At 41.1% G+C, this 20,522-nt stretch overlaps 1 protein-coding gene across 1 annotated transcript in view; it reads left to right on the top strand.

Annotated features, from left to right (window-relative positions):
- Positions 1 to 265: 265 nt before the first annotated feature.
- nox5 (NADPH oxidase, EF-hand calcium binding domain 5) overlaps positions 266 to 20,522 on the top strand; it is a 46,980-nt gene continuing 26,723 nt past the window's right edge. Inside the window, exons 1-9 of the mRNA XM_078530058.1 lie at positions 266 to 385; positions 2,530 to 2,680; positions 5,273 to 5,483; positions 8,840 to 9,077; positions 11,420 to 11,573; positions 12,972 to 13,144; positions 14,256 to 14,438; positions 16,642 to 16,774; positions 19,277 to 19,419. Of these exons, the coding sequence (XP_078386184.1) occupies positions 266 to 385; positions 2,530 to 2,680; positions 5,273 to 5,483; positions 8,840 to 9,077; positions 11,420 to 11,573; positions 12,972 to 13,144; positions 14,256 to 14,438; positions 16,642 to 16,774; positions 19,277 to 19,419 (1,506 nt within the window). The remainder of the gene's footprint in view (positions 386 to 2,529; positions 2,681 to 5,272; positions 5,484 to 8,839; positions 9,078 to 11,419; positions 11,574 to 12,971; positions 13,145 to 14,255; positions 14,439 to 16,641; positions 16,775 to 19,276; positions 19,420 to 20,522) is intronic.

Raw genomic sequence — 20,522 nt, 5'->3', positions numbered from 1 at the left:
GGTTCAAACTCTAGGGGACACATTAGGATTAAGGAACCAAATGAGGGAGAACATTTTCACCCCCTGGTTGTAAAATAAATTACCAAAGAAGTGGATGGTATAAAAATGGGTTCAACAGATAATCTTTTTATGTTTTAGAGAAATGAGTGAGGATGGGGCAATGAGACTGACCTTGGTAAAAGGGACAAGGTTGTTGATCCTTATGAGTTTTCCTTTTCCTAAATATTGTATCATTTTTTTAACCATCTCTTTCTGTTGCAGCACAATGAGTGTAGATGATGATGCCAAGTGGCTGGAATGGGTAACCAAGCAGTTTGAAAATATTGCTGGAGAGGATAAAGAGATTAATTTGGAAGAATTCAAGACAGCACTTAAAGTAAAAGAGGCAAGTTTACCTTTTTAACACATAGAGAATATTTTATGATTGTTGCCAATTCAAAACTCAGCAGTTCTAGATTTTTATAGTTAAAATTAAAACAGGAACTCAGAATCACAGAAATGTTACGGTGTAGAAGGAGGCCATTCGGCCCATCATGTCAGCACCGGCTCTCTGAGCATTTTAACTTAGTGCCAGTCTCCTACCTTTTCCCCATAACCCTGCACCTTGTTTCTATTTAAGTAATCATCCAATGCCCTCTTGAATGCCTCAACCACACACCCAGGCAGTGCATTCCAACCCTAACTACTCGCTGTGTGAGTAAGTTTTTTCTCACCTCGCATTTGCTTCTTTTGCAAAACACTTTAAAACTGTGCCCTCTGGTTCTCGATCCTTTTGCAGGGAAAACTTTCCTCTGTGTATTAAAACAGTAAATGTGTTTTATTTTTAAAAATGTTTATATTTTTAAATACTAATTACAAGCAAAGAAAATCTTCCTGGCTATGTTTTGTTCATCATTAGATAATATTCACACTGATGGTTGCAACAGATTTCATCTTAACTGTGTATTATATTAATTGTTAAGTGTATCTTGAGTGCTTTGGGAACTATTCAGGTAGAATTACCTATTTTGTTTTTAACACTGTGATCAGAATTTGAATATACAATGAAGTTTGCCCAATGCTGCACTGTTGTGCTGCAAGCATCAGTCAACAGTTGGAAAATTCTTTACAAACGTTCATTTAGAAAGACATTGCCAGCAGACAGGATAAAGAAAGAATCATGGAAACATACAGAAGGAGGTCATTCAGACCATTGTGTCTGTGCCAGCTCTTTGAAAGAGCAGTCCAATTAGTCCCAATAATCCCCTGCTCTTCCCCACAGACCCGCAAATTTCCTTCACCTTCAGTTACTTATCCAATTCCCCTTTGAAAGTTACTATTGAATCTGCTTTCACCGCACTTCCAGGCAGTGCATTCCAGATCATACCAGGTCCCTCTATAGGTTTATCTTTCTCACCTCCCCCTGGTTCATTTGCCAATTAATTTAAATCCATGTGCTCTGGCACTGACTTACCTGGCAGTGAAAACAGTTTCTTCCTATCTACTCTAGCAAAGGCCTTGATAATTTTGAACACCTCTATTCAATCTCACCTGAACCTTCTCTGCCCTGAGCAGAACAACTCCACTTCTCTAGTCTCTCTATCCAGCTGAATAAAGAAACAAACTTGAATTTATGTAGTACCTTGTCACATAATTGGGTCACCCCCAAAGCACTTTACAACCAATAGATTACTTTTGAGTCACAATAGGCTGACCTGTGGGGGAATTTACACTCAGCAACATCCCACAAATTTAAAAAATGATGAATAACTAGCTAATTTCTTTTTCACTTGGAAGTGCTTGTTGAAAGAAGAATGTTGTCTAGGAAACTGGGAGCAGCATCTCCTCGGCATCAAATAGCACCATGGGATATTTTGCATCCAACAGATTAATGCATCACCCAAAAGACAGCACCTCTGGCCATATTGTATTGCATATAATTGACAGCTAGAATTTACTTGGTTAAGCCCATGTAGGCGTCTGAACCCACAGCTGTCTGATTCAGAGGCGAGCATACCACCTACTGTCGCTAGCTGATTTATAATAGGTATTTTAAAATATATAGAATTTCTAAGTGTTAGATGTGAACCTTGGCTCAGTTGGTAGCTTTGTCAACTCCCACTCAGAGGCCTGAGCCTATAAACCAGGCTGACACTCCCAGTGCAATACTGAGGGAATGCTGCACTGTCAGAGGTGCTGCCTTTCGAATGAGATATTGAACTGAGGCCTCGCCTGTCCTCAGGCTACGGGGAAAGAGCCAAAAGGAAAAGAAAGACCTGCATCTAAATAGCACCTTTCATGACCACTGGACATTTCTAAGAATGTTACAGCTAAAGAAGTACTTTTGAAGTGTAGTCACTGCTATAATGTAGGAAATATAGCAAAAAAGGAGTGGAATTAATTGGATAGCTCTTCCAAAGAGCTGGCACAGCCATGATGGACCAAATGGCCTCTTTCTGTGTTGTATAATTCTAGGAATATTTTGTATGTTATATGATAGCTTTCTTTTTTGGGGGGACCTAATTTGCTCCCTCTGTCTCCTTTCCACAGTCCTTCTTTGCAGAAAGATTTTTCACTCTGTTTGACTCTGATGGGAGTGGCAGTATAAGCTTGGATGAATTATTGAAGGCCCTGAATCTCCTCACTCATGGAAGTGAAACAGACAAACTACGATTCCTTTTCCAAGTCTATGATGTAGATGGTAAGATTACATTCCTTCATTGCCTTTGACAGTAAAAAGCAAATTAGATTTTTGTAGCATGTACAATGTAATGGAAATTCCAGTATCAACTGCAATCAATAACTGATCTTCTTGTTTTTATAGATAGACTTAAATGAGGAGCCAAGACCCATAGTTCAGGGAACCACAACTTTTGTGCAACTAGTCTCAATTCCCACATAGTGAGAATCAGGATTGAGGAAGAGTAGATGACTTAGTTGAGCTTCAGGGAGGACAAGAGGGGAAAGAAAGTAATATCAATGAAAGAGAAAGAGAGAGACACACACACAAAGACTTAACGGTTGTGACATGTTGACAGAAGTTGGACACTCATTGAGCTGAAAGGAGAGTTGGCTATCAGATGACTAGGCTTTTCTTGCATCCTGCCAAGGAGCATGAGAGAGAAGGTATTAGAGCCCATTCAGGTATGGGAGCAACACTTACAAATCAGGTGGACTTTAACCATATGGCAACTTAATCGTAATTGAGAGGGAGAAAAACTGTGTTTGTTAATGGAGAACAAAATGCTTTGGGAGCCATGCTTTAGTGAGCAAGGAAGTGTGAACATTCCACTTGAGATATGAGCAGACAGTGAGGCAAAGAATTGCAATGTTGTAAAAGGAATAAGGGTGAAGCTATCAAAAGGAAGATGTGGTAAATGTTAGTAGGAAATGTTGGAGACATTGAGAATCTGTGTTTTTGAAAGGAACAAGATTTTAGTACCCCATCAATGAATAGGGATATCAAGGTGTAACTGTTACCTTGAGCAAAGCACTCCCCCTCTTCCCTAATTCCTCACTGATGAAATCAGAACTAGTTGTATCACCTTCTGTTGCAACACAGGATCTTAAAATTGCGTAATATCTTGGGGGTTAAATTCAACTTTGGCAGGTGCAAAATGGGTGGTAATGGAAGTCAATAGTAAGGAAAATTGGATGAGCTGGTTGATGGACAGCTGATGAGGAAAGTTGAATTTCACCTCCAGTATCTCCCTCAGCCATTTCTTCATCCCACAGTTGATAAACGTTTAAAGCCCACGCTTTGCATTCACACCACACATCACTCTCTGGTTTACCTCCTCGTGTCTGCTGTTAGTGAGCTTGGTGATATCCCATACCTTGAACATTTGCCTAGATTTTCAACACAGGAAAGCTTCACTCTTAGAGCTTGGAATGGAAGAATTGTGGGATTACTATCTTGTACCTCATATTGTACATCTTCATTCTATGTAAGACCTATTTTAGGCCCTCAGTGAGATGACTCCCTTTAATCATTCCCAGGCAACCACTGATGTATGTGTAACTATCCAATCATCACTAAATTACTGCATATACATTACTTTGACTGAAGCCATTTGACTCCTCAGGTAGGACTGAGATGAGGAGAAATTTTTTCACCCAGAGAGCGGTGAGCCTGTGGAATTTGCTACCACAGAAAGTAGTTGAGGCCAAAACATTGTATGTTTTCAAGAAGGAGTTAGCTCTTGGGGCGAAAGGGATCAAAGGGAATGGGGAGAAAGCGGGAGCAGGCTATTGAGTTGGATGATCAGCCACGATCATAATGAATGGCGGAGCAGGCTCGAAGGGCTGAATGGCCTACTCCTGCTCCTATTTTCTACATTTCTTTGTTTCTATGTATATTATTGCTTTGTGATGACTCCTAGTTATCCATTATTCTCTATACAACACAATAAAATCCTGCTCTCACGGTTAATCAATTCATCATAAATTTGAGTTGTAATTTTTTATTTACTAGCTTGTTTTTGGTCATACTTTAATTACAAGATGGAAACAGGCTGTTCAACCCAACCAGTCTGCACTGGTGATTATCCTCTACATAAACCGTTGTCCTCATCACCTGTTCCCATATCCCTTATAAACCCTTTGCTTGAACCACCTATCTCACCTCTTCTTAAATGTTGACATGATTTCTGCTTCAATCAGAAACTCCCATAGTGCATATCACAGCCTCACAATCCTATGCGTAAAAACATTTCTTCTGCTCCATAACCTAAATCTTCTAAAATAACAACATGCATTTACATCACGTCATTAACACACTAAAATGTCCCCAAGGCACTTCACAAAGGTGTTATCGAACAAAGTTCGACACCGAGCCACATAAGGGAGGTTATGACAGGTGACCAAAAGCTTGAGTGAAGAGACACGTTTTAAGAAGCAGCTTAAAACAGGAGAGAGAGGTAGAGGTTCAGAAAGGTTTAGGAAAGTAATTCTAGAGCTTAGGTCCTCGGCAGCTGAAGGCACGGTTGCCAATGGTGAGCAAAATAGAGCAGGGATGCAGCAGAGGCCAGAATTGGAGGCACAAAGAGACCTTGGAAGGTTGTAGGGCTGGAAGAAGGTCACATAAGATAGGAAGGGACAAGGCCATTAAGGGATTTGAACACATGGATGACATTTAATCTTGTATCTATGACCCCTTCTTCTAGATCCCTCAACAACTGGAAACAGTCTGTTTCTCTCTAACTTTAAACATCTGTCTCAAGTTACCCTGTAATCTTCTACGTTCCACTGTAAACAGCCCTCATTTAACTTTGCTGTCAATATCGAATTATAGGCAGTGGCTCCATAGACCCCGATGAGTTACGCATTGTCCTCAAATCCTGCTTACGAGAAAGTGCCATCTCACTACCAGAGGAGAAGCTTGATGACCTCACGATGGCACTTTTCGAATCTGCTGACAAAGACAGCAGTGGCGCGATTACCTTCGAGGAGCTCAAGGAAGAGCTGGAGAACTTTCCAGAAGTAATGGAGAACCTGACAATAAGGTAATGTTAGAAGAATGAATTTGGTTTCAGTCCAATTTCCTAGCCAGTCCCAAACCACAGCACAAATTTCTTATAGTTTGGGCAACAAACTTTCAGCCTCAATGAAACAACTAAAAAGATGGATAAAGATGCAACAAATGGAATTTGGTATAATAAGACAAGTGCTCCTGAGGTTGATGGTAAGTTAATTGTTGAGGAAAGGAAGACAAGCTGTAACCTGAAGCATAGCCTGTTCAGCAACTGACCTATGACTGTCTGGTTCATTAGAGTTGCCAAGTCTGGTTGGATGTATTCCTGGAGGATTCATTACATGCTTCCCATCTCAAAGCACCTCACTCAATCAAACAGTCTTTTTCTCCCATCACCAGTTCCTTTATAACTGACAAATGAAAGTGTTCAAAGAAAATGGGTAAAGTAATTTTTTTTTTAAATTTTAAGTGATTTTCCTCCCAGGCATTGTTCACATCAGTATCCTGGAAATTAATCTTTAATTTCTGGAGGGTTAGCAACCCTATGGTCTAGGGACTGGGTACCAACCTTGGAATCTGACCTTCCCATAATATAAACATCCTCACTTTAAAATCATAAGGTCTGTCCATGAAAAACGTATTGAGGCCAATTGTAGCACCATCCCAGTGGAGGTTTCCCTGTCCTTACACAAACAAATGGTTGAAACTGAGTCCTCCCTGCATGGACTCTGGGCTCAAAGTGAGCTCATTCAATTTTCTCGGCACCTTCAATTTGACTAAAATTACCCATGGGCTCCATCAATACTCTCAACCAAGTGGGAACAAAGGTTGTGCAGAAGCTCCTTGCATTTGTTTGACATTTGCAATAAATTCTTTAATTGCTTTCAGCCACAGGTTTGTTTAATTAAGCGTTGATGAGGAGCTATATTGTAAGCAAATGTGTGATGTCTTTGACAATTGAAACAGTTAATTATATTTATGTGTCCATGACAGAAATAGCCTGAGATCCAAGTGTGTATGAAGCCCTCCTGGGGGTTATTATGGAGTTGTGTGTAGTTGGACTGTCAAATCAGTACAAGACCTTTATTTCAAAACTTTAAGTTCAGGTGAAATTGCAAAGCTCTAGAAGCAGCCATTTAAAGACTAATATTCAAATTAAATAGTATGTGTGTAACACCTTATGTTACACTAATACTTTAAAAAGTAGACATGTAGATTTTACATGACAGGAGTGGTGCCAGCTGGATGCATGGATCTCCCACAATCTGTGCTTCAATGGTATAAAGAAGCCAAGGTTCCAGGGACAGATGGCTCCCTGAAAAAAATGTCTCTATGATTCTGCTGCCAATGCAATGAATCAGGTTCCTTTGATGTCAACAGATCCCCCATGTTGACTGTCTTGGGTAGACCTTAACTTTCAAAGCCGAACAGAAGACTGGCAATGGTAATTCTACCAACCGTTATATACCCCACTCAGTGTCCTTTTACATTTGCTTTGGGCAGGGTGTACAACGGTCGCCAATCTGCTACCAGCAGTTCTATGCCCAGTGGCGAACGTTAAAGGAGTTTCTGCTCTGAGTGTAAGATTGGGAGGGTGTGGAGCCTTGTGCAAAGTCACCCAATGAACACAATTGCCCATACACCTCTCTGGATTGTAGCTTTGAGCACTGCATGATCCTGCGTGCACCGAAAGGACCATCATTCATCATAATTTGTAGGGGTACATTACCTGACTGATGCTGTGTTAAAACGTTCACAAGGAGATTTAATACAAACACATTAAGCACTCAGGCAGGAGTAATGGCAATCGGAAAACATACCCTGTTTAATGACTTTGAAGTAAAGCTCTTAAAGCTTTAGCAGGAAATAATTAAACCATTCATATTAAATTTCTTTGTCCACTATTTTAATGGAGGATATAAGTGTATTAGCACCCCCATTAAAATACCAATGTTGGGGGGGAAATTCCATACAAATGTGTTGTGTTAACTAAGGCCTGAGATAACAAGTAACAGCAAATTCTATGTGGCAAGTGTGAACAAACATGAAGCATTTGTCACACGATAAGTAATAGCTGCTGTTCGAATGCTGTGGAATGTCTGGACTGGGCCAGTACCGATTAGGATAAAAAAAAATCATATTTTTTTGATCTTAGTAAAAACGCAATCACAATGCAAACAGTCCTGGTAAAGTTAACTTCGCTGGTTTGTTTACATTTGTCTACATCTACCTCATGCTTAGAGTACACGAGTGTACAGATACTGATGCAGGGGGAGACTCGTTATGAGGGTGGGAGGAATGCGTCTGTGAATGTTTTTTGCATAGAATTACATCCCAGGCACAACACAAAATTAGGCCATTCGGTCCATTTGGTCCATGCTGGTGTTTATGCTCCACACGAACATTCTTCCACCCTCGTTCATTGAACTGTATCAGCATGACCTTCTATTCCTTTCTCCCTCATGTTGTTCCCTAGCTTCCCCTGAAATATATTTATACCATTTGCCTCAGCTACTCCTTGTGGTAGCGAGTTCCACTCTCTGGATAAAGAAGTTTCTCCTGAATTCTCTTTTGGATTTATTAATGACTATCTTATAGTTATGGCCTCTAATTTTAATCTCCCTCACAAGCAAAAAATCTTCTCAATGTTTTCCCTATCAAACGTTTTATAATCTTAAAGACCTTATCTGGTCCCTCCGTAAGCCTTCCCTTCTCAAGAGAAAGGAGCCCCTGTCTGTCCAATTTTTCCTGATGGGTACAACCTCCTAGCTCTGGTAAATTCTTGTAAATCTGTTTTGCACCTTCTCAAGTGCCTTTATGTTATTTTTATGATATGAATTTATTTTTGTTCACAGTACTCCAAGCATCCTGTCATTTGCTGAGATTGGGAATCTTTCTGTTCAGCTCAATATTGGCCATGTTTGTGTTTGAAAACAGATAGTGTACAACGTTATGTAGTGAGTGGGGCAGTAGGATTGTTAGGCCTAGAAAAGACTAGAAAAGATCCAGCAGACACAATGGGCCACATACCCTCCTGCTGCATTGTTAACCTCTAAATTAAAAAGAGAGGGAGCATTTTAAACATGTGCATTGAAATAAACTGAAAGTTAAAATGTCTGGAAGCAACGTGGCAAATTTCTGTGCAAATGCAAGTCCTGAATGCCAATGAATCCAGCATCTCCAGTAAGTGCAATACACTGGGTGTCTTATACATAGACCACCCCTGAGTCATGAAGTTCTAATCTCACATTAGAAGGGTTGAACAGGACCACCCTATCGGTTCATATGCAGTGCTGTTGATAGCGGCCTTGGGAAGTCTAGAGTTAACATATCCCACTCCACTGAAGGACGGCAGCTATTTTGGTAACATTTTTTCTCTTCCTACAGCGCTGCCAATTGGCTAAAACCACCGACTACAGAGAAATACATGAGGCAGACCCCACGGTATCTGACACGAGCCTATTGGCACAATAATAGCCGCAAGCTGCTCTTCATGTGTTGTTACATCCTCATCAACATCTTTCTTTTCACGTTTGCTGCCATGAAACATACCAGCTTTGGTGGGTGGGTTATGTTGGCAAAAGGCTGTGGGCAGTGTCTTAACTTCAACTGTACCTTCATTGGGGTGAGTACTAATACACATTCCCATTTGAACTAAATCTTTTGACAGTGAATTTACATTGTGGAGGATTTGCACACTAGTTTGGCAGGTCCATGTGCAACCCAGTGTGACATGAGTCACACAGAACAGGGAAGCTCCAATATTTAATCCTTAGACTATGTTGAGTTAATTACAACCAGCTTGATAGTAGTTGCACTTGTACTGGCGATAAAGTGGAAAATCAGCCAGGATTCCTGTTTCCGAGTGCTCTCTATGGATTGCTGCTGGAATTGTCAGGTGAGGATGGGTTTATGCTCACCTCTATTCTCCCTCCTGCCCCCACAATTGAATCACCTGCCAAGTCTCAGGAGATCATTAAGATTTTGAGTGATTGTGTAAAACAAGCAACTGAAAATGGAAATGTAAACAGGAAAAAATGTGTAATGTATAAATGTGTATCTCCTGAAGCCATGTCTGCACCCTCACTGTCTTTGTTCACATATGAAGAATGATGACTAGAGGGCTGCTGACCCTTCTCTGTAATCCCACCTCCCCAGCATTGGTCAGTACCTAAAGGACATAAGGGAAGATTTAATAGAGGTGTTCGAAACCATTAAAAGTTTTTATAGAATCATAGTGTGGTTAAGCACAGAAGGAGGTCATTCAGCCTCTTGTGCCCAAGCTGGTTCTATGCAAGAGCAACTCAGTTAGTTCCACTCAGCCACCCTTTCCCCAAAGCCTTGCAAATCTTTTCTCTCCAAATAGTTATCCGGTTTTCTTTTGAAAGCCACAATTGAATCTGCCTCCATCACACTCTCAGGCAGTGTATTGCAGACACTAAACACGTTCTGCTTAAAAAAAAAGTTTTGCTTTATGTCACTGTCGTGTTCATTTACCATTCACCTCAAATCAGAGTCCTTGGCTTTTCGACCCTTTGACCAATGGTGAAAATGTTAGAAATGCAGGTCCCTTTAAGAGTAAACCAGGACAAACTTCAGAGTGAATTGAGAGCAGACGATGCTTATTGAAGTCTACTTCGGAGCTGGGTTTTTCCCCAGTAGGGAGTTAGCTTCTGGACAGGGAGGAGATACAGAATGGAAGAGTGGAAATTGGTATTTGTTCTGAACTATAGTTTAACAATAAAACAGTTGTGATTCACAGAATGTCTTCTGCTGCCTGATTGGGTAAATAGATATCCACGAATGGGAACAGTTTTTCCCAATCTACTTTCTCCAGGCTCCTCGTGATTTTGAATTAGTGGAGGAAATTTGATAAATAAATAAGGAAAAGCTGTTTCCAGTGGCAGAAGGGTTGGTTACTAGAACACACAGATATAAGCTAATTGGCAAGTGAACCAGAAGTGCAATGAGGCAGAGTTATTTTACTTAACGATTTATTATGATCTGGAATTCACTGGCTGAAGATAGTGGAAGCAGATTCAATATTAAATTTCAAAAGGGATTTTGATATATGGTTGAAGGGGAAAATTGTGTAAAGCTGTGGGGAAAGAGCAGGGGAGTGGAATTATTTGGATAGCTCTTTCAAAGAATTGGTGTTGGCATGATCGGCCAAGTGGCCTCATTAGGTACTGTATCACTCTAGGATAAGAACATTGAGAACATTGGCAAAAGGAGGAACAAAATTAGAATGAAGAGCTATGGCTGAAGTAGTATAGTATTCAAGGTTACAAGAGTTCTACTTCTTTAAAAACCCTGTTGAAACATTGCACATCAAGGAGTGAAGCCAAGAAAAATTAGGCTCATCCACTTAGGAGGAATGTCAATTCATACCAGTCTTGGCAGCCTGGTGAGAACCATTAGTAGATCATGTGGCTGTCCACTTTGGATGTGGTTCAAGATCCAGGGAGATACAGAATTTGATAGAAAGAAAATATCTTGTTAACATAATAACCCCTGACTAAATAGGACACTTGATGTTGAATCTGATGGGAACTCATGGTATTATTTAGTACTCACAACACAAAAATAGACTATTCAGCCAACAAGTGCCTCTTCCCATCCTTCATCTAATGTCACCACCATATCCTATCCTTTTCTCCCTCGTACATTTATCTAGCTTCTCCTTAAATGCATCTATGCTAGTTGCCTCAGCTATTCCTTATGACAGAAAATTCTACTCTCTAGGTAATGAAGCTTCTCCTGAATTCCCTGTTAGATTTATTAGTGGTCTTATATTTATGGGCCCTAGTTCTGGTCGACTCTGCAAGTGGAAGCATTTAATAAAAACAACTTAATTTGAATAGGACCTCTGAATGTTTGTGTTATGATCATTGTTTCTTTTATTATTTGTGTTACAGGAACTTATGATTATTTTAGCCAAACCTTCATTACTTTTCCCTCTTAAAGGTCCTTATGCTGCGCCGATGTCTGACCTGGTTAAGAGCAACCTGGGTGGTGCGGGTTCTGCCTTTGGACCAACACGTACTCTTGCACCAGCTGGTGGGGTTTGCTATATTTGGACTGAGTATTATTCATGCTATTGCACATGTCGTGAACTTTGGTAAGTTCAAACAAAGTGATGGACGACATTATTTACACATTAAAGCTTCCTCTTTGTAAAATAAGAGAGTGTTTTCGATCAGTTTTTGAAAGCAAACCTGATGATCAGGATTTTGTTTGAAGAAAACAGTTAAACTGTCTGCATGATTTAATTGTAACAACATAAGAAATGGGAGCAGGAGTAGGCCAAACAGCACCTTGAGCCTGCTCCACCATTCAGTAAGATCATAGCTGATCCTCGATCTCAAATCCACTTTCTTGTCCGATCCCCATGTCCCTTGATTCCCTTGGAGTCCAAAAATCTATTGATCTCAGTTTTGAATATATTCAAAGATTGAGGGCGGAATCGTCCGTGCTCACTGGGATAGACAATTCCAAAGACTCACAACCCTATGTAATTTCTCCTCATCTCTGTCTGAAATGACCATACCGTTATCCTGAGACTATACCCCCTACTTTTAGGCTCTCCAGTCAGGGAAAACAGCTTCTCAGCATCTACCCTGTCAAGCATCTCTCAGAAACATATATGTTTCAATGATATGTTTCATTCTTCTAAACTCCGGAGGTGATGATACTCAAGTTATCTAGGCATGATAGTTTTATACAGTATCACTAACTGAACTTCTGTAATATTTCATTTATACCTTTTGGGTTCGTTTACACTTGTCAAAGAGGCAGATGCAATGACAAGGGGAATGGACTTTTCTCCAGCCAGTATTTCCAACTTGGTCCAAAGTGAAGCTTCAAAAACATCCTTGAATCTTAGATGAACTTCTACTGTACAAGAGTTACACACTTCATTTTCTGAATTACGTGTCTCTTGTAGCTTTCTGAATGAGAATACAAATTCCTAATCTTGTCCATAACAACAACTTGTACTTATATAGCACCTTTAACTTATAAAATGTCCGAAGATGCTTCACAGGAGCATTATCAAATAAAACTTGACACCAAGGGTAGTTAGAGCAGATGACCGAAACCTTGGTCAAAGCTTTAGATTTTAAGGAGCCTCTTAAAAGAGGAAACACAGATAAAGATGTGGATAGGTTTAGGAGGGGAAATCCAAATCTTAGGACCTAGGCAGCTGAAGGCAGAGCCACCAGAAGTGAAGCAAAGTAATGGATGCTTCACCAGCCAGAATTAGAGGGACCCAGTAATCCCAGAAGGTGGAGGAGGTTACAGGCTATAACCATGGCCAACCCAACACTACCTCAGCTCAATTACGCTGGTTTTAATGCTCAACACCAGCCTCTCCCACAGTTCTCCCCACAACCTTATCGACATATCCTTCTTTCCTTTCACCTTGTAATTATCTAGCTTCTCCTTAAATGCATCCGTGCTATTCGCCAAGACTGCTGCAGGAGGTAGCAAGTTTATTGAGATTTATTTCATTTTGCAGTGAAATTGACTCACGTTGGGACCTACCAGCTGTGGGAGTATCTCTTTACAACAAGACCTGGGATTGGTTGGATTTATGGAACGGCATCCATTACTGGAGTAATCTTGCAGCTTCTGATCATTTTGATGTTAATCTGTTCAAGCACATTTGTTCGCAGGAGTGGACACTTTGAGGTATAAAAAACTAGTCAATGTTCTTTACAATTTAATAATCAAGTGTAATGATTTGGTCATTGATATCAGGCCACTGAAGCAAGTCAATAGAAGATAGGAAGGAGAGTGCTGGTTTACTTACTATCCATTGTTCTCTATTACTTTGAGGCCATTATTAAAGTTCAGATGCCTTGATCCCACCCCTTCATTGTGTCACACTTTGGAGCGCTAGCAACATCATGGGGCCCTAACAAACATAGTCTTCCTGCTGGACTAAAACAATAACAGATAATTGCTAATGAGACCAACTAATTGGAATACTCCTTGTCAAGCACAGATCTAGTATAGACCACACTTGTTACCTGCCAGTGAATTGCAAGGTAATAGTCAGGGCAAGTTATTTGTTGTGACAGAAAAACACCAACACTGAAGAGATGTTTGCAGTCTCTAAATGGCTCCTTTTGTCCCTAAGTCTAGACTTTGTACTCCTGATACTGCTTGGTTGAACTACTCAGTCCCTGAAGTTATTTGCTGACATTGGACACTTTACCTGCTGGTGATGTACTCACTTTCTCTCTCTGCATATCTGGTTGCGAGCATAGCTAGGTGGCTACCAGCTGCCCCTGGGAGTGTTTGAAGAACATTGTATAAGTGGGACAACAACTTGAGCTATGTACAATAAGCAGCAAAAAACCTAGGATGGTTCTTCCTAATGCCAATCCAATTCACAACGGCTGATCTGTACACCTGCACAGAACTGTACACCTGCCTATGTAAAACAGAGAAGTTGTGTCAAATGATTATTATTGTCTATTGCAAGTGCTGATTGTGTTGTGCAAGTTATGTTAGGCTTGCATTGTAGAGGTATCAGATTTTTGCAAGATGTTGCAGAATAATGTGAGCTCGAAACAATTTTTATGGAGTCTGATATCAGTTGATGACTGCCTCTCCTAATGACATGTACATATTTACTGTGATTGACAGGTTTTGATCAGTATTCACAAACCAGTACTCATCTTCTGCATGAGCACTTATAGCCTTGAAAATGACTCAAGGCTTCTTGATGCTGAATTGTGTTCAGTTGTTTGAACTTCAAAAGTTGCTAACTCCATCCCAAATCACTCTCTTCCAGGTGTTTTACTGGACCCACTTGAGCTATATTTGGGTCTGGGCTCTGTTAGTCCTTCACGGTCCCAACTTCTGGAAGTGGTTTGTGGTCTCAGGGTTCTTGTTCCTTATGGAAAAAATAGTCGGAATCACAGTTTCGCGAATTGGTGGCACTCAGGTTGTGGAGGTCAACTTGCTGCCGTCTAAGGTGAGTAATAGTCCAGTGTATGATTGAATGGATGGATAGACAGATAGATAGAAGGCCCTTTCTTCAAATGGATTGTGAGACCATTGCATTTTGATTTACGATGGCAAAACACTGCAACGTTGGAATCCTGAAATAAAAACAAAAAATGCTGGAAATTCTCAGCAACTGATGAAAGGTCATCACGACCTGAAACGTTAACTCTGTTTCTCGCCACGGATGTGCCTTGATTTATGTCATCCCCACTACTCTTTTCAACCTGGCGTTGTAGTGCGTTGTAATATGGGGCCTGAAGCTGCATTTGGGTTCTCACTAAAGAAGAAAGACAGATAGATTGATGTAGCCTGTTGTTTCCTGCTGCTGTAGTCAACATGGAAGAGTTGCTTAAAATTAATTTTTTGACTGGTATTTAACTGACTTGCCATTACTGGCCAATTTTTTTTATCAGAGCCTTCAAATGGATCTCTCCATGATAGATGGTTGCTCCATTTGAGGAAGGAGCAAGAAGTCTAATATAAATCTGGAGCAGGCTGTCTGTAGTAGAAACACCATCCAGTCTCCTGGCTGAAGGCAGGTGCTGGGATGTAGTGGTCAGGGGTCTAGAGTAAGCAAAATTCAGATAACTCACCCTGCTATCCCCGTACCAAAAATTGAAAACAGACTGCCTTATTGAGCAGCTGCTATGACGAGCCTGCTCAGCAGATAGCACTATTGCCTCTGGGTCAAATGTTTTGTGACTAGGCTGTCAGTCCAGTGCAATGTTGAGGATGAGATGGTAAAGTAATTTACTGTGTGAAGCTCAGTGTATTGACTGTTAATTGTTGTACCTCAGTAGTTACAAGCCTTTTCCAGCAGTGAGTAAGATTCATCATTATCCACTGTGGTACAGGGTTGGCCAAATTCACGTCTACAGTAAAATAGATTTTGTCTTCAGTCTTCATCAGGAGCTCTGTTCCCTAGCCACCAACTCCATCCCTCTCCCTGGCAACTGTCTGAGGCTGTGCCAAACGGTTCAAACTTTGGTGTCATGTTTGACCCCAAGATGAGCTTTCAGTCACATAAATGCAAGTTGTTATCACCATCTACTTCTTTGAAGAAGGATGCTATTTTGCCTTTGCTATTTGTTCATGTTCTCCCTCCAGCTAATAGACTTCTCCCCACTCTTCCTCCTGCCCGGAGTGCAGGTGGCCCTTTTAAGCTGCCACCGATGCCCCAGACCTGCCCCAGCAATGATTCCCTGTCCCACCGTCTACTGAGATACCACCAACAGGCTGAGGAAAAAGAACCTGAAGTGGGCCAACCACAGGAAATTCACTTGGTCAGTGGTGGAAAGTTGGGCATGAGCAACCAGCCTCACCATGTTAACCCAGTGTGATGCCAGTGAAGATCCCAGCTCCTGGGGCTGGATTTTTTAGCTCTGCCAGGGCCGAGAACAAAGGCAGGCAGGCGTGGAATTCTGTGTTACCAGCTGTCGTTCCAGTTCCCCAGCTCTATCTTGTCCTCGGGCCATTTTCCTGGAGGCAGGATTGGGGTCCAGGGTGGGAGACGGAGCAGCAGGACCACCCGTCCACAAGTAGCGGGCAGACAATTGACAATCAAAGGCCTCTTAAAGCCTGTTAACAGAGGCTAACTGAGATTTTTCAGTCAGCCTCTAGGTTCCCCGAGGCGGAAGAGAACAGTGTAGTGACCTAAATCCTGTCTCCCAGTGGTGCTTTGAGCAGGCGTAGAGGTCCTTCCCTGCCAGCCAGGGTGCAGCAGCAGCCACAAGCCATCCAGGGGACAGGTTCTCCCTCCATGGTGCTCTCCCGGCTGCAAAGGCCATTTTTAATTTAAAATTTAAAAAATGTTGGAGAAAGGGTTCGTCCATTTTGAAGCACCATCTCCCTCAATTACTTGCCATGGTATCCTGTTGTTGCTTTCAAGCTGGAAGGCCTCTGATTGGCCCTCCAGCTTCTAGACCTTGCCCGTTGTCCCTAATTGGTCAGCCAGCTTGCCCTCTGACCTTTAATTGGTCGCTCTGGGGAAAATCTCCGTTCCCCAGACCATGCGGGTTTCTGACCCTCATTTGAATCTGACAGTGGCGTTCAGAAGCCCACAGGGAAAATCCTACCCTTGGTGTGTGACGTTTTCAATTGTGCCAAGTAGACACTAGAAGCAAGACTTCCGTATATGAAATTGTAATGAAAATATCCTTCTTAATATTCAGGTTACCCATCTAGTTATCAAGAGATCACCATTCTTTCACTATAAACCAGGAGACTATGTGTATGTCAACATTCCAGCAATAGCCAAGTACGAGTGGCATCCATTTACAATCAGCAGTGCTCCAGAGCAGCAAGGTAAGGTAGAGAAACGTTGTGACTTACTTCTGCTATAAGGGCAGGTCAAGGACATTGGGATTGACTTCACTGGAAAAGAGAAGGCATCAAATGACATTTTTAAAGTTATGAAGAGAGCTGACAAAAGTTGATCAGCAGCTTGATCGCTGAGGCAAAGGGTTCAAATATCAGGGGATGCAAAAAATAAGAATTTATAGAGCAGGAATGTATGTCAGGTGGAAATTCTTGCCCAAAGCATGATAGACTGTGAAATAATTTGCCAGGAAAGGACAATGAAGTAGACAATATGTGGGTTCAAGAGGCAATGGGATCTGTTTTTGAAGAGAGAAGATTGAAGGGTCTAAAGGGGAAAAGGTAAATTGAATTGACCTGTGGAAAAGGAACAGGTTCATAGGGCCATATGCCTTTTCCTGTTTCTAAAAAACGCCCTGCTCCAATGTACATCTTATGCCAATTATTCTCCTATCTTCTATTCAACCCATTAAAAAATAATACTGACACATGTACCTTTCAGGAGCTGCTCAGTCCACAGTTTGTGTAGGGAATATACGTTCTTTTATATTTAGTCTGTGTGTTGAAAAGATAAAACTTCAACATCACCAAGTTCCATAAGTTTACATTTTTTGTATATATTTTACATTATATTACTTTACGTAAAAGGTTACTACACAAGATGAGAGCTCATGATGTTGGGAGAAATATATTAACATGAATTGGCTAACTAACAGGAAACAGATAGCTGGGATAAATGGGACATTTTCAGGTTGGCAAACTATAACTAATGGAGTGCCATAGGGATCAGTGCTGGGGCCTCAACTATGTACAATCTCTTTTAATGACTTGGATAAATGGACCGACAATATTGTAGTCAAATTTGTTGATGATACAAAGATAGGAAGGAAGGCAAGTTGTGAGGAGGGCAAAGAAATATAGATAGGTAACGGGGGCAGGAAAAAATTTGGCAGATCGAGTTTAATGTGGGTAAAGGTGAGATTGACCACTTTGGTGGGAAGGATAGAAAGGCAGAATATTATTTAAATGGAGAGAGTCTGCAGAATGTGATGGTACAAGGGGATCTGTGTGTCTTTGTACATGAATCACCAGAAGTTAGCATACAGGTACAGCAAGTAATTAGGAATGAAATGAAATGTCAGTCTTTATTGTAAGGGGGATGAAATATAGAAGTAAGGAAGTCTTGCCACAACTGTATGGGGCATTGGTGAAACCACACTAGAGTACTGCATACAGTTTTGGTCTCCTTACTTAAAGAGGGATATATTTGCATTGGAGGAAGTTCAAAGAAATCCTGCTGGGCTGATTCCTGGGATGATGGGGTTGTCTTTTGAGGAAAGGCTGAGCAGGTTAGACCTATACCCACTGGAGTTTAAAAGAATGAGAGGTGATCTTATTGAAACATATAAGATCCTGAGCGGGCTTTGACAGGATAGATACTGTGGAGATGTTTCCCTAGGTGTTTCTCCTAGAACTAGGAGGTACAGTTTCAAAATAAGGAGCCTTCCATTTAAGACAGAGGTGAGGAGGAATTTCTTCTTTCAGAGGGTTATCAGTCTTTGGAATTTTCTGCCCCAGAAACCAGAGGAGTCTGGGTCATTGAACATATTCAAGGCTGAGTTAGACAGATTTTTGATGTACAAGGGAATCAAGAGTCGTAGGGGAAAGGCAGGAAAGTGGAGTTATGGCCACAATCGGATCAACCATTATCATCGTGAATGGCAGAGCAGGCTTGAGGAGCCTTGATGGCCTACTATTTCTTATGTTCTTAGCCTTCTTCTAAAAATTATTCCGTAGCTAATTTTTTCTGCCAAATTTTCTGCCTTCCCTTCATCTCCTAAAGTCCTTCACTCCTTGAAACCTCCAACACCATGTCAATTGGATCATTATTCACACAAGAGATTTGGCAGGAAGTTATTCAGCCATGGGGTACATTACCATTGCCCATTTCTAACGGATGACACTGGGTAACATTCAGGGTGGACCTTTAATCCACTTGTCCCTGCATCATCTATAGGTATTTAGTATAGTTGAGCTATAGTATTTAGTATAGCCTATATTTGAGCCTCTGCTATCATTGCAGCCAAGGTCAATTAACTTAGGGCAAAAGGTAGCTTGGATCTGGCCCATAATAGTGAGCCCAGTTGTACTGCCCTTATTTGCCACCTGGATGAAATCAACCAACTCAGATTTTAAATGTTATTTCTGTACATTTATCAGCTGAATGGTTGAGGGAGCCACTCCTTAAAGCCTTAGGTTTTATACTTTTAAACTCAGTGTCAAAATAAACAGTATAACTAAGCAGAGTGATCAGCCAACTGGGCCACTTAATTCCCAAACATGACGTGAACATTGAGCAGAATGGACTCAAAACCATGTGCGAAGAGTGACACCTAGTGGCAGATCTTTGTGACCATTTATTGAATCATTCCAGTTGCCAGAAAGAAGAGAGATAATATCTGTAATGTTTACACTTATTTTGATCTGCAGACACTATTTGGCTTCATGTCAGGTCCCTTGGCCAGTGGACCAACCAACTCTATGAATACTTCCGACAACCTGAGCTACTGGGCAATGAACCAAAGCGGCTGACAAAAAACCTGAGGAACATGAAGCACCAGAAGTGTGCACAGGTCTGCCCTCCTGTTTCTGTTGCTTTTTCAATGAACTTGGTCTTTGCTATAACCCCGGTTTTATAACTGAAACCTTGCTAACAGGTTCATGCTATTGTCCAAAGTTGGCAATTCCGCATCTTTTCATGATTAGTGTAGCCTGTTCCCATATTGAGCCTTACTTGGTCAGCTTTGTGCTGAGATTTAAACTTTGCAAACCTATCGTGACTGCTACCAATGTACCCATTGCATTGGGCCCTGCTGAAACTTCCCAGGATAATCACTCCAAATCCAGTGGAGCACAAAACCTGTACCTACCAGTTATATATATTAACCTTTACCCAGATGTATTAATACGATATCTGGAGGAAATATCCTTATATCGTACAGGGATGACAAACTAATTCGAGCATCAACATGTCACTCTTGAGCCAAACATTTCTCTGTCTCTCTCTCTGCCTTTCCAATGTCCTTCCTACCCCAGGATATTTGAAGTGGAAAAGCTTGGGAAATTTTGGAAAACAATCCTAGAGAAAAATTCCTGCATTTACAAATGATGCAAACCCAAGTGTCATTGCTATGCAGTAGCATTTCAATTCAGTTACATGGTAGGTATGCAAATGGCCTGTTGCATTACATTTTCTGTTCAAAAAACTTCTGCTCTAGTTTCCTTCTGCAGTGCCCAAGAGATAGCCGAAGAGAGCCACAGAGCACACTGAGTGATGTTAGGTTTGCATTTTTTACTGTTTCCCATGTGTTCCTAGGCAACAACATATTGATGGATTGTGATGACATTGACAAGCTGCTTGAGCTTCAGACGTACTGGGGTATCGCTTGACTTTGTGCGATAGTGTAAAATGGATGATAGTGAGTGGGCAGCCTGTTTTACATTAGCTTCAATGGAAATAAAAAATTGAGAGTGATATAACAACCCATTTTACATCAAGTCAAGATCTACCCCATGGTCTTTGCCATCATCCAAATACCCAATCTGTGCCTGGTAACATGTAAAATCACCACCTGCTATTCTACATTTAGTGCATTTGTCATCTGCCATCCTTACGGTTAACCCTCATTCCTTCCTACACTACTTAGGTATGGTTCTTTTCCTGTTTTTTTGCCAT

This window comes from Cetorhinus maximus, chromosome 26, assembly GCF_964194155.1.
Source record: "Cetorhinus maximus chromosome 26, sCetMax3.hap1.1, whole genome shotgun sequence".
Classification (NCBI taxonomy): domain Eukaryota; kingdom Metazoa; phylum Chordata; class Chondrichthyes; order Lamniformes; family Cetorhinidae; genus Cetorhinus; species Cetorhinus maximus.
This window is presented reverse-complemented; position numbering and strand designations above follow the sequence as displayed.